This window comes from Entelurus aequoreus, linkage group LG05 (genome assembly GCF_033978785.1).
Source record: "Entelurus aequoreus isolate RoL-2023_Sb linkage group LG05, RoL_Eaeq_v1.1, whole genome shotgun sequence".
Taxonomy (NCBI): domain Eukaryota; kingdom Metazoa; phylum Chordata; class Actinopteri; order Syngnathiformes; family Syngnathidae; genus Entelurus; species Entelurus aequoreus.
Window position 1 is genome coordinate 46797934 of NC_084735.1, and position 13829 is coordinate 46811762.

The 13829-nt window shown below is 41.7% G+C and overlaps 1 protein-coding gene across 2 annotated transcripts in view; it reads left to right on the forward strand.

Annotated features, from left to right (window-relative positions):
• Nucleotides 1–13829, forward strand: part of sytl2a (synaptotagmin-like 2a) — an 87296-nt gene that overhangs the window by 41022 nt on the left and 32445 nt on the right. For both annotated transcript variants that reach the window (XM_062048263.1, XM_062048265.1), the window contains exons 8-14: nucleotides 2154–2255; nucleotides 2394–2450; nucleotides 2538–2638; nucleotides 5180–5284; nucleotides 13093–13262; nucleotides 13399–13501; nucleotides 13586–13747. In XM_062048263.1, the coding sequence (XP_061904247.1) occupies nucleotides 2154–2255; nucleotides 2394–2450; nucleotides 2538–2638; nucleotides 5180–5284; nucleotides 13093–13262; nucleotides 13399–13501; nucleotides 13586–13747 (800 nt within the window). The remainder of the gene's footprint in view (nucleotides 1–2153; nucleotides 2256–2393; nucleotides 2451–2537; nucleotides 2639–5179; nucleotides 5285–13092; nucleotides 13263–13398; nucleotides 13502–13585; nucleotides 13748–13829) is intronic.

Genomic DNA, 13829 nt, shown 5'->3' on the forward strand with positions numbered 1-13829 from the left:
CTCAAAGATTATGTGACCAGCTTGGGCTGAGTACAAGCCAAGATGCAGGTGCAAACAGCGAGTCTGGTCGGTGGGAGCGAGACATCTTGCATGGGTTACTCACCGCTGGCTGGGTCACACTTGGGTTCCATGGAGATGTCCTTATGAGTAGATGTTTGAAAAGTGGTGACATACAGAAGTACAGTAGGAGGAAGAGGTTACACGCAGAGACCATGCAGGGCTCTATCAGCGATTAAAATACGTCAAAATGTTTTAGTACAACTTTGGTAAGCTATGAAGCCGCACCGCTTGATGGATTGTCGGCGCATTACAGCTATCGTAGTCAGACACACTCTGCTTTAACATACGGTATTATCATGGTCTCTGTAAAGACTGCAAAATGGCACCTATTAGCAGACATATTATCTGGCGTTTTGTTTCGCGATATTATGCAAAACCAACTTTTCTTACCTTCTGGTACCTGCTGATGTGTTTTTTGCGAACTGCATAAGTCCTGAAAATGTGTGTGTGTCCGCCATTGTAGTCTGTGACGACACCGTAGTCAATAAGCTTCTTCTTTTTATCTATCTTCTTGTTATGGGACATTCATCCTCTGCTGTTGCCATTTCTAATATACAGTAGCGTACAGTTGTAACTTATATTTGTCAGTAGACAATATGACCGGTGCGCCTTTTGTATGAAAATAGACCTGCTCATCGGCAGTGTGCCTTACAATCCGGTGCGCCCTATGGTCAGAAAAATACGGTACTCTTCGCTGCCAGAATGCAGAAGTCAAAATGTCAGCTACGGGAAGCCTTTTTTTGGCGTTGAGCCAGCAGGCGTCTAACTGCATAGCCCCTCCTCTAGGGGTGACCAAACACTCTATGTAGGAAATCTGAAAATGAATTACATAACTCGGGTCGGTTCTCCTGAAAATAGCCAGTGCCCAACATTTTCAGACAACAAACTAGCCTAGCTCAGCAGTTTGTGTGAGTGAGTAGTTGCTGGTGGAATTCCAATTGACAGAGATAAATAAATTAATTGCACTTCCCATGGTAGCATGAGTACCTCACAAAGTGATGAATAATAGGTTTCTTTATGCCACTAGGAGAGGGGTGAGTGGTGGTCAGCGGCAGCTAAGGAGAAGCAACCATGGTACCAACGGGTGCCGGTGAGGAAGGGCTGACAGCAGGCTGATTAGCTGACCCTCATTTGTGGAGATGGACTGGATTGATGGACATATACCTGATGGCTTATGTTTACCAGACATATTTTTCTTGCTGTAAAAGAGGCTAGTTGCAGAGGTTCAGATTCTGTGACATGCCCATTGCTCCCAGATTCACAGCAAGTCCAAAAGGTTACAGTCACCAAAAGTATTTAATTATATGCAGCACACTGGGTAAAAGAAACAGCACAATGCAAAAATGATGCTTGGCATTAACGGAGGAAGACGGTGCAAAAAAGGCTATACAAATAGACGGCATCGGAAATATAGGCATGTCCAAAACTCCAAACTCACAGGTGAGTAGGAGGGCATCAAGGGGCTAGGAGGATGGAAAGCAGGAACTAAATAATACTGGCAGGAAAAAACAGGTAAAGTAGCTGAGATAAGATACATCAAAAATTACAGGAATGTCACTTGCAGCATGCGGATGATAAAGCACCTCGCATTGACAGGTAGCCTAAATACACCTAATTGCGGAATGGTGATAGGTGCAAAGAGTTGAAAGGTGCAAAACAAAGAAATTCAATTCCCTCATGGCCACAAGTAGGAAAAAGGGAGACATCCTGCTTTCTCTGGCTCTTTGGAAAATGTCTGTCATTTCCTTCTCCCCAAGGACTGATATTATTTTCCAAAGAGAGGTTGGGTTGTCTTTGTCCTATTTGACTGCGGTGGTACTACATGGAAACTGCTCTTCTGCTGGCTTATCTTGATGAGAATTGCCGCTCACAAATACCTTTGTGACTTTAAAACGTACAATTCACAGTAATACCCAATGATATACTATAATAACCATATGATGGTTAACATGCAGAAATATGATGGCAATATCAATATATTGTTTCATTACATGTATGTGTATGCTGGCAATATTTTGAATACAAATATTCAAATCATTTGGCACATAAATGCATAGGAAACTAGAAATGTTACTGGCTTTTTGTTTATGCAGGTTCTGGTGATGAATGTCATCTAATTAACTTCTGCAATCTGAAAAAATCTCCAAGATTCATGTCATCAACAAAGAGCCTGAGGGACCTATATCAAAAAAGCAGTAAGATAGCATTTTACTGTACCCGTCTTCCATCAGACAATACCCTAATACTGTATGTCCACAGTATTTAGAGTCTGTAGGCAATAAATGTTTTTTTTTGTAATGAGTTATATTTTGTATGCATATAACTTGTCTTAGGAGAAGAAAAGAGCAACAGCAACTCAAGAGAAGAAATTAATCAAAGTGTGAATGATGGTAGTTATATGTTCCTCTTATTCTACATTTTTTAAAGACACCATGTTTCACAATTGCAAATTAAGGATTACATCATGTATTTTCCAGTTTCCTCTTTTTCACCATCAATCTCTTCAATCAAACAAAATCAAATCAGATCAACGTGGGTCCAAACCAGTCTGTCATTGCCTGTCCTTCAGCAGAACGAGGTAAATTGTTGTACATTGAAATGGTTAAAACCACCTACTTTACACCACCTTCCTGATTACACTACAAATGCTCAAAGAAAATGAGAACTAATCCTGTCATAAATAGAAATGCGCTGATCGATCAGTACCTGCTGATTTCCTTGAAAAGTACGCAATTAGCCACAACTTTCTATGCGGATCACAAAAGCCAATCAATCCCCTCTGGCTGACACTATGGACCTGATCTATCAAGATCTAGCTATCAGTCTTGATAAATCACACTGTGTGTGCTAAATAAATACATGTACATTGTACATGTAAGAAGAGGGCTGATTGATCCATATATTGGTAGTGTCGATACCAAGAGTAGTATCAGTATATGATCAATACTAAAATGATCAGATCAATTTTATTTTATTTTTAAAGAAAATAAGGAACTAGTTTAAATATAGTGTTGATATTAATTAACTGTCAACAGCATTTACTATAAATACATCGAAAATGAAAATGTTAATTTATGTGATCGTCAACCTTCCCATTTTTGCTGGGAATACACAAGCCAACAAGCCTCGCAACACTGGGTTGGGGGAGACAAATAGGAGACTAATTAATAGGGATGTTCCAATCACGGATTTATGCTGCCGATTCCCATCATCCATGAGTGGGATCGGCCGACACCAATGCTGGTCACATGTATTAACTATACATGTTTTACCTGTAATTATGGTGAGTGCTATTGAGAGTTTTACACAATGTTTAAACTACTTCCTTCTCCTCTTTTGTTACATACAATTGTTTGAGCAAAACAAAATCAATAGTACAAAATAACGAAACAAAATAAACTACCATCCACTACTCATTGAAATTACTTTTTCCCTCACAGTCCATCTGTATCCAGGGAGTTATTTTCTGAGTTTATTAAAATATTGATCTAGTCATTCTAGTATGAATTATATACTGATATTACCCTTGGTGTCAACATTGCCGATTTATGGATACATCTGCTCTCTCTGGCTTGGACAATGCTGAAACACCAACAGTTACTGTTATATAATCCTCTCTCTAGACTTTATTAATCTACTTATTATTTTCATGTTAATATCTGCTTACTTTTTGTTGTAATGCGGTTCCATATAAACTTCTTAAAGTTTAATAAGCACTTATTTACTCTTTTTTTTTCTAGCTGGCTTAGTGGTTAACTTAGCCATTAGCATGTCTGCTCCCACTTGCTCTCTGTGTAACATGTTTAGCCTCGTACTAATACTTGCGAATTAGACATAAAATGTACTAAGAAATTCAGTTAATTTGCCATATTTGAGATGATTATTATTAACTTAGGGGAGCAGCTCTAAACTGTGTAAGGAGATACACGATTAGCTGCTAGTTTGTAAGCCGGGGAACTAAAAACAAATACAATATTAGCCAGAGGAGACCTGCGTTTGTGGTCAGCATTGAAAGGAATTAATCGGCAATGGCGATCACATACTTTTTCAAGAAAGACGGCCGAATCAGATCAGTGGCCGATATGGTTGCCAACTTCCATAAAAAAGGCAATTGACCCATATTTTGAAACAAAAGTACTTGTTCTGTATTGCGCTGTCAAGGGACACTTTTTTGGGTTGTGTATTTATAAACATTCCAAATAAAAATACTCTGTAAAATATCAATAGATTATTTTGAATGACAATAGCTTCACAACAGTCTGCAACAGGCTAAGCCAATGGATGCCAGCGTGACTGATCACTCACCTGTCAAACTCATTGCGGCTCGACTTTTCTGGCATCTTTTAGTTCTGCCTTAGCAGCTGTGACTGCCTCGGCGTGGCAGCAGTTAGCTAGCTAGCTAGCTAACATTTTCTGCCTATACTTTAGTGATCTGACTTCAAATATTACTTTTTACCACATTCACAGTTTTTTAGTTTTTTTAAAGAAACAATTGGGGAAGTTTTGCGACTGTTTTTGTCCTACGGGGAAGCTACATGTGTTGCTACCTCGTCAATCAAGTACATGCTAACATTGTAGTATTAAGTTGTTAATACAAACCCCGTTTCCATATGAGTTGGGAAACTGTGTTAGATGTAAATATAAACGGAATACAAATCATTTTCAACCAATATTCAATTGAATGCACTACAAAGACAAGATATTTGATGTTCAAACTCAAACTTTTTTTTTTTTTTTGCAAATAATTAACTTAGAATTTCATGGCTGCAACATGTGCCAAAGTATTTGGGAAAGGGCATGTTCACCACTGTGTTACATGGCCTTTCCTTTTAACAACACTCATTAAACGTTTGGGAACTGAGGAGACACATTTTTTAAGCTTCTCAGGTGGAATTCTTTCCCATTCTTGCTTGATGTACAGCTTAAGTTGTTCAACATTTTAAACACTTTCCTGGAAGATGTCCCATATTTTAAAATTGCAACTGTTGACAGGTATGGATCAGTATCGGCCAGTCTCGTACAGGCTATTGTGAAAACATAATGGAACCATATTATATATGTATTTGTTTGTTACATAATATTTCTGTTCTGTTGTTCTATATATGTTGATGACTATTAGGCAGATAGTGACAGCCTTTTGGAGACCTCATTTGACAGTAGAAGAAACACAGGAAGCTCCGCATCAAACATTAGTTTCTCCTCAGGGATGGATTCCATGCCAAATGTAAGTACTTGGTCATTGTCGTTTTATTACATAACAAAGAATATGTCCTTTTGACACATTTTATTGACTTTGTCCATATAAACCTATGAAAAAAAACTATCACACAGCAAATCAGCAGTGAAAGTGTCCTTGTTTGAATTACTGAGTAAAATATGTTTTCTGAACTGAATTTGTGGGCCTCCATCAACAAATGACTACTGACTGCATCTAAAGTAAACATGCTACAGCAACACCACAGTTACTGTAAATAAATCACAATAAGGGGGAAAAAAAGTGTAAATGTGTAACTGCCAAAAAGGGGAGGACTTATAGGGGTGCCTTGAGGAACGCCTCAGTTATGTAAATCATAATCACGCACTATGTCCTGTATTTTTATTAAGCAAGTGGCCAACAGAGACGATTATTTTGGTTTTTATGTTCCCGGGTTGTTGCGCCCTGTAAAAGAAAAAGGTCAATCATGAAGTCACACGCCAGTTTTTACACAGCAGTTTCGCCACAGTCGCCAACACACACCGAGCAGACATCTTGCCAGTGCAGCAGATAACTAAAGTAAGTGTATAAAAGTTAAAATAGAAGTGTTCTGCTGTCTATGGTTGCAATAGGTGCAATATTTATGTGAGCGTGTTTGTTCCGTTACTGAGTGCAGTTGGCTCGAGGTCATTTACACGTCGTCATTCAATGAGGGTATTACACATCCAGTTTGCACCCTTCGGTAGGAGAAGAGAGGTATGTGGCTTAAAACTATTAGTGGTGTGTCATTTATTCCACTTTAATGAGCTGCGGTGGTCGTGTTCTCATATACTCCGGAAAACAAGCAGGAAGCAGCAGGAGCGGCGTTCAGGTAGGAATTAATGTTTTTTCCAAAAATCAAAGCAAAAATGTAGTAGGGGAAAAGCTTTAAGAGGAACTTAGCTCAGGAGTAGCGATCAATCATAAAACTTACATGTACAGGAATCAGAGGATGACTACCCAATCGCAAGCTGTCACCTGAAGCGAGCATTGATCCAGCAACTAAGGCTGGGAGACAACAGAATATAAAGGGGTGTGATTAGAGGAGGCAACAGGTGAGGAAAATAATTACTAAACCGAAACAGGAGTGTCTAATCAGTGTCCAAAGCAACAACAAAAGTAAACCAAGGGAAAACACGCTGGAACAGAACTAGACACAAACCTCGGTAGAACCACAACAAACATAATATGAGCTATGACCTCTTAGGTCATGATCAATATATTGAATTTAAATATAATGTAAGCTTAATTGTACATGCAATGTATTACTAATTATCCATCCATCCTTCCATCTTCTTCCGCTTATCCGAGGTCGGGTCGTGGGGCAGCAGCCTAAGCAGGAAAGCCCAGACTTCCCTCTCCCCAGCCACTTCGTCCAGCTCCTCCCGGGGGATCCCGAAGCGTTCCCAGGCCAGCCGGTAGACATAGTCTTCCCAACGTGTCCTGGGTCTTCCCCGTGGCCTCCTACCGGTCGGACGTGCCCGAAACACCTCCCTAGGAAGGCGTTCGGGTGGCATCCTGACCAGATGCCCGAACCACCTCATCTGGCTCCTCTCGATGTGGAGGAGCAGCGGCTTTACTTTGAGCTCCTCCCAGATGACAGAGCTTCTCACCCTATCTCTAAGGGAGAGCCCTGCCACCCGGCGGAGGAAGCTCATTTCGGCCGCTTGTAACCGTGATCTTGTCCTTTCAGTCAATCAATCAATCAATCAATGTTTATTTATATAGCCCTAAATCACAAGTGTCTCAAAGGGCTGTACAAGCCACAACGACATCCTCGGTACAGAGCCCACATACGGGCAAGGAAAACTCACCCCAGTGGGACTTCAATGTGAATGACTATGAGAAACCTTGGAGAGGACCGCATATGTGGGTAACCCCCCCCCCCCCCCCCCCCCCCTCTAGGGGAGACCGAAAGCAATGGATGTCGAGTGGGTCTGACATAATATTGTGAAAGTCTAACACATCAGCGAAAGTCCAGTCCATAGTGGGGCCAGCAGGAACCATCCCGAGTGGAGACGGGTCAGCAGCGTAGAGATGTCCCCATCTGATGAACAGGCTAGCGGTCCACCCCGGGTTTGGAGCAGAGTAGAAAAGAAAAGAAAAGAAACGGCAGATCAACTGGTCTAAACAGGGAGTCTATTTAAAGGCTAGAGTATACAAATGAGTTTTAAGATGAGACTTAAATGCTTCTACTGAGGTAGCATCTCTAACTTTTACCGGGAGGGCATTCCATAATATTGGAGCCCGAATAGAAAACGCTCTATAGCCCGCAGACTTTTTTTGGGCTCTGGGAATCACTAATAAGCCAGAGTTCTTTGAACGCAGATTTCTTGTCGGGACATATGGTACAATACAATCGGCAAGATAGGCTGGAGCTAGACCGTGTAGTATTTTGTACGTAAGTAGTAAAACCTTAAAGTCGCATCTTAGGTGCACAGGAAGCCAGTGCAAGTGAGCCAGTATAGGCGTAATATGATCAAACTTTCTTGTTTTTGTCAAAAGTCTAGCAGCCGCATTTTGTACCATCTGTAATCTTTTAATGCTAGACATAGGGAGGCCCGAAAATAAAACGTTACAGTAATCGAGACGAGATGTAACGAACGCATGGATAATGATCTCAGCATCGCTTGTGGACAAAATGGGACGAATTTTAGCGATATTACGGAGATGAAAGAAGGCCGTTTTAGTAACACTCTTAATGTGCGACTCAAACGAGAGAGTTGGGTCGAAGATAATACCCAGATTCTTTACAGTCACCTTGTTTAATTGTTTGGTTGTCAAATGTTAAGGTGGTATTTTTAAATAGATGTCGGTGTTGAGCAGGACCGATAATCAGCATTTCCGTTTTCTTAGCGTTGAGTTGCAAAAAGTTAGCGGACATCCATTGTTTAATTTCATTAAGACACGCCTCCAGCTGACTACAATCCGGCGTGTTGGTCAGCTTTAGGGTGTCATCAGCATAACAGTGAAAGCTAACACCGTATTTGCGTATGATGTCACCTAGCGGCAGCATGTAAATACTAAAGAGTGCAGGGCCAAGAACCAAACCCTGGGGAACTCCGCACGTAACCTTAACATAGTCCGAGGTCACATTGTTATGGGAGACACACTGCATCCTGTCAGTAAGATAAGAGTTAAACCAAGACAAGGCTAAGTCTGTCATCCCAATACGCGTTTTGATACGCTCTAATAAAATATTATGATCAACAGTATCGAAAGCGGCGCTAAGATCAAGAAGCAGCAACATAGATGAAGCATCAGAATCCATCGTTAGCAATAGATCATTAGTCATTTTTGCGAGGGCTGTCTCCGTAGAGTGATTTGCCCTGAAACCGGATTGAAAAGGTTCACAGAGATTGTTAGACGCTAAGTGTTCATTTAGCTGCTGTGCTACAATTTTTTCGAGGATTTTCGAGATAAACGGAAGGTGGGACACCGGCCGGTAGTTTACCAGGAGATCAGGATCGAAGTTAGGTCTTTTGAGTAGAGGATGAATAACCGCATTTTTGAATGCTAGGGGAACAGTGCCAGAGGAAAGTGATAAGTTTTTAATATTTAATACTGATGGACCTAATAATACAAAAAGCTCCTTGATAAGTTTCCCAGGAATTGGGTCAAGTAAACATGTTGTTTGTTTTGTCCCATTTACACATTTTGACAATTCCTCCAATGTTATTTCATCAAAGAGAGAGAAACTATTTTGGAGGGCAGTGTCCGTCGTATATACAGTCGTATTTGAGTTAATAGAACCCAATTGTAGCTGAGATGCATTGTCTTTAATCTCTTTTCTAATGACTTCAATTTTCTTATTAAAGAAATTCATAAAGTCATCTGCTGAGTGGGTGGAGCTACTGGGAGAAGTCCCTTGTTGGGTTAGCGATGCTACTGCACTAAACAGAAATTTAGGATCATTTTTGTTGAGGTGGATGAGATTTGAGTAATATTTAGCTTTAGCTGAGGTAAGCATGCGTTTATAAGTTATTAAACTATCACACCATGCTTGATGGAAAACCTCAAGTTTAGTCGCACGCCATTTGCGTTCCAGCTTTCTACATGATAATTTCTGGGCTTTAGTTTCTTCTGTAAACCATGGGGTACGCCTTTTAGGGGCCCTTTTTAGCTTTAGCGGTGCTACAATATCAATGGTGTCGCGCAGGGCGTCATTAAAGTTGTTAGTGAGGTTATCAATAGAGCCCACATAATTTGGGAATGGTGCCATTACCGAAGGCAGTAGGTCAGTAAGAGTCGTCGTTATGGCAGCATTAATGTTGCGGGTGCTATAGTAGTTATTATTATTATTATTAGTTTGTTGACAATGAGTCAGAACTTCGAATTTTATAAGGTAATGGTCGGACATTACTTTAGTGTACGGGAGTATCGTAACTTTAGAGGTGGTGACACCCCTGACAAGCACTAGATCTATCGTATTACCGTTGCGATGCGTGGGTTCATTTATTATTTGTGTAAGACCACAGCTATCAATTATAGTCTGGAGCGCCACGCATGGAGGGTCCGATGGGGTATTCATATGGATATTAAAGTCCCCCATTATGATTATATTGTCGGCGTGCGTCACTAGATCGGCAACAAACTCTGAGAATTCACTGATGAAGTCCGAATAGGGCCCAGGGGGGCGGTAGATAACAGCCAGGTGGAGAGGCAGCGGTGTGACAAACCTCAAAGTGAGCACCTCAAACGAGTTATATTTATTATTTAGGTTAGGTGTAAGATTATAGTTTTCATTGTATATTAGTGCGACACCCCCTCCCCTTTTAAGAGGTCTGGCAACATGTGTATTGGTATAGCCAGGAGGAGATGCTTCATTTAGCGCAAAAAAATCGTCTGGTTTGAGCCAGGTCTCGGCGAGACCAACGACGTCAAGTTTGTTGTCTCTAATGACTTCATAAACTAATAACGTTTTGGAAGATAATGATCTTATGTTTAAAATGCCCATATTATATGTAGTGGGCTGTTTTGAGGATTGTTTGTTGAAATTATCCGAAGTAGCAATATTAATAATGTTGCGTTTATTATGCGTATTGCACTTTAAATAGTTTCGACCATATCTAGGAATTGATACGACGGGGATATTCAGATTGTTTGCTTGATGTTGCGATAAACTGAACGCATCATAGTTAGCTACCTCAGTACAATGTATGTCTGCCTCTGACACGGTCACAAAAGAAAAAACATTACGTGAGTTGTGTTTTATTCTAAAATAATTGCTATGTGTGCAGGGATTATCCAGCCTGACGCCGGCTAGTTCTAGTTTAAATGGCTTCTTACCCGGAGATTCCACGTTTCTTTGGTTAGCTTTTCTCTTTGTTGTTAGCCCAGCTCGGCATCCCCGCTTCTGCTTCCGCTCGCACCGCCTATGTCGTCTCCATTGGCGGTCACCGCTAGCACTAGACTCCGCTCCTACAAAGGCCGCTCGATGTAGCCCACGAAGTATTCCCATGCTAGCGAGGAGGTCCACCGTACATGCATCTTTCAGTCTATAACGACCCGATCCATCCACATCCAGAATTGTCTGTCGGTCATATGTGATCACAGAGTGTTCACGCTTTGAGCCAGCCATGAAATTGACAGAAATGACGGGTGTTTTTTGCCAAATCGCTCTACACTCCCAAGAGCATTAGTGAGCCGCAGCATTTCCCATGCGCCGCCATTTTTGTCACCAGTCATTGTCAGTCATAACCCACAGCTCATGACCATAGGTGAGGATGGGAGCGTAGATCGACCGGTAAATTGAGAGCTTTGCCTTCCGGTTCAGCTCCATCTTCACCACAACGGATCGATACAGTGTCGCTGAAGACGCCGTACCAATCCGCCTGTCGATCTCACAATCCACTCTTCCCTCACTCGTGAATAAGACTCTGAGGTACTTGAACTCCTCCACTTGGGGCAAGATCTCCTCCCCAACCCGGAGATGGCACTCCACCCTTTTCCGGGCGAGAACCACAGACTCGGACTTGGAGGTGCTGATTCCCATCCCAGTCGCTTCACGCTTGGCTGCGAACCGATCAAGTTAGAGCTGAAGATCTTGGCCAGATGAAGCCATCAGGACCACACCATCTGCAAAAGGCAGAGACCTAATCCTGCAGCCACCAAACCAGTTACCCTCAACGCCCTGACTGCGCCTAGAAATTCTGTCCATAAAAGTTATGAACAGAATCTGTGACAAAGGGCAGCCTTGGCGGAGTCCAACCCTCACTGGAAACGGGTCCGACTTACTGCCGGCAATGCGGACCAAGCTCTGACACTGATCATACAGGGAGCGGACCACCACAATCAGACAGTCCGATACCCCATACTCTCTGAGTGGTCGAATGCCTTCTCCAAGTCCACAAAGCACATGTAGACTGTTTGGGCAAACTCCCGTGCACCCTCAAGGACCCTGCCGAGAGTATAGAGCTGGTCCACAGTTCCACGACCAGGACGAAAAACACACTGTTCCTCCTGAATCCGAGGTTCGACTATCCTCCTCTCCAGTACACCTGAATAGACCTTACCGGGAAGGCTGAGGAGTGTGATCCCACGATAGTTTGAACACTCCCTCCGGTTTCCTTTCTTAAAGAGAGGAACCACCACCCCGGTCTGCCAATCCAGAGGTACCACCCATGATGTCCACACGATGTTGCAGAGTCTTGTCAACCAAGACAGCCCCACAGCATCTAGAGCCTTAAGGAACTCCGGGCGGATCTTATCCACCCCCGGGGCCTTGCCACCGAGGAGCTTTTTAACTACCTCGGCAACCTCAGCCCCAGAAATAGGAGAGCCCACCACAGATTCCCCAGGCATTGCTTCCTCATAGGAAGACGAGCTGGTAGGATTGAGGAGGTCTTCAAAGTATTCCCTCCACCGATCCACAACATCCGCAGTCGAGGTCAGCAGAACACCATCCCCACCATACACGGTGTTGACATTGCACTGCTTCCCCTTCCTGAGGCGGCGGATGTTGGTCCAGAATCGCTTCGAAGCCGTCAGGAAGTAGTTTTATTACTAATTATATTGAGTTTAAATATAATGTGCACATCATTTTACACGTAATATATCATTTTATTGATTTTAAATAGAATTTTAAATATAATGTACTGAACATTGTATACAACATTATATTGTTATTACAGTGTAAAGTCAGCTGAATGTAGGACAAAACACTCCCAGTAGTGACGTTATTTCTCCATAGTTTGTGCAGTAAAAAGCTGTGCGATACACTAATAAAAGAAGCAATGTCTTTATTTAGGGTCTAATATATTATAATATATCTCCAATATGAAAAAATGTTTTGCAATATGCATTTTCTTGCATTTGGGTCTTTCCAGACACATAAATGCACTGCGGTGTTGTGATGGTCCACCGCCTCCCAGCACAGCGCAACATCGGTGCACTAAAAATAGTTCCTGTAGTCTAGATTGCGATTCTATATTGCAGAAAAGGTGTTACAGATTCAATATTTGTACTGCTTGTTTAGCATTGCACAACCACACAGGCTGGAGAGCACAAAAACATTGTGAAGGAAAATTAAGTATTTTTATTGGAACATAATGCCGGTCGAACACGCAAAATCTTCATTAAAATAAGGTGGTTTGTACTGGTTATCAATTGTACACACGCAAGTAGATCACACGCAACACGCCCACTAATAGTTTGCACATGCTGTTTAGCACACGGTATTTGGATCTTTGTAGACCAGGCCCTAAAACCATAGCCTAAAAAAATCCAACATTTTTGCTAAAATCATTTTCTCATAATATCCTGATGGTAATAACTTTGTTGTTGTTGTTGTTGAGCAGGTCAGTGACAGCACCAGGAGTATATGCACTGTAGATTTTAGTGGAGTTGAAGTCCAAGGAAGCATACACTATGCTGTGAACTACATTCAAAGACTTCAAGAATTCCACATATTTGTAGTGCTCTGCAAAGACCTGGCTGCGGCTGACACCAAGAGGCACTCTGCTGATCCGTAAGTTCCTGCAATATAACACATGGTTATTAAAATGGTAAAATGTTCAGTGTTGTTACACGTAAGTTTGTGAGGCATTGATTTAAAACTCAAACTGGCACGTACAAAGGAAATGTAGCTTTGTTGTATTTTGCAGGTATGTCAAATGTTACCTTCTCCCTGACAAAATAAAGCTGGGAAAGAGAAAAACTAAAGTTAAAAAGCACACCCTAAACCCAACCTTCAATGAAATCCTTAAGGTTAGTACATACTTTTTGTTAGAGTTTCTTTTACCGGTTAAACATCACATTTGTTTTTAAATATTTCCATTTTCTGCTTAATAGTTTAAAACCAAATTGGAGCTGTTGAAAACTCAGAGGCTTTACGTTTCTGTGTGGCACAACAACACCTTTGGTAGGAACACCTTCTTAGGTGAAGTGGACCAGGATATGTCAGGATGGGACTTAAGCAACACACAAATACATGAATATACATTAAAATCCAGGGTAAACTGATTTCTGATATGATTTATAAAATCCAGTGTGTATCATGAACAAGTGGTCTGAATAGCGTGTAATGACTTGATTG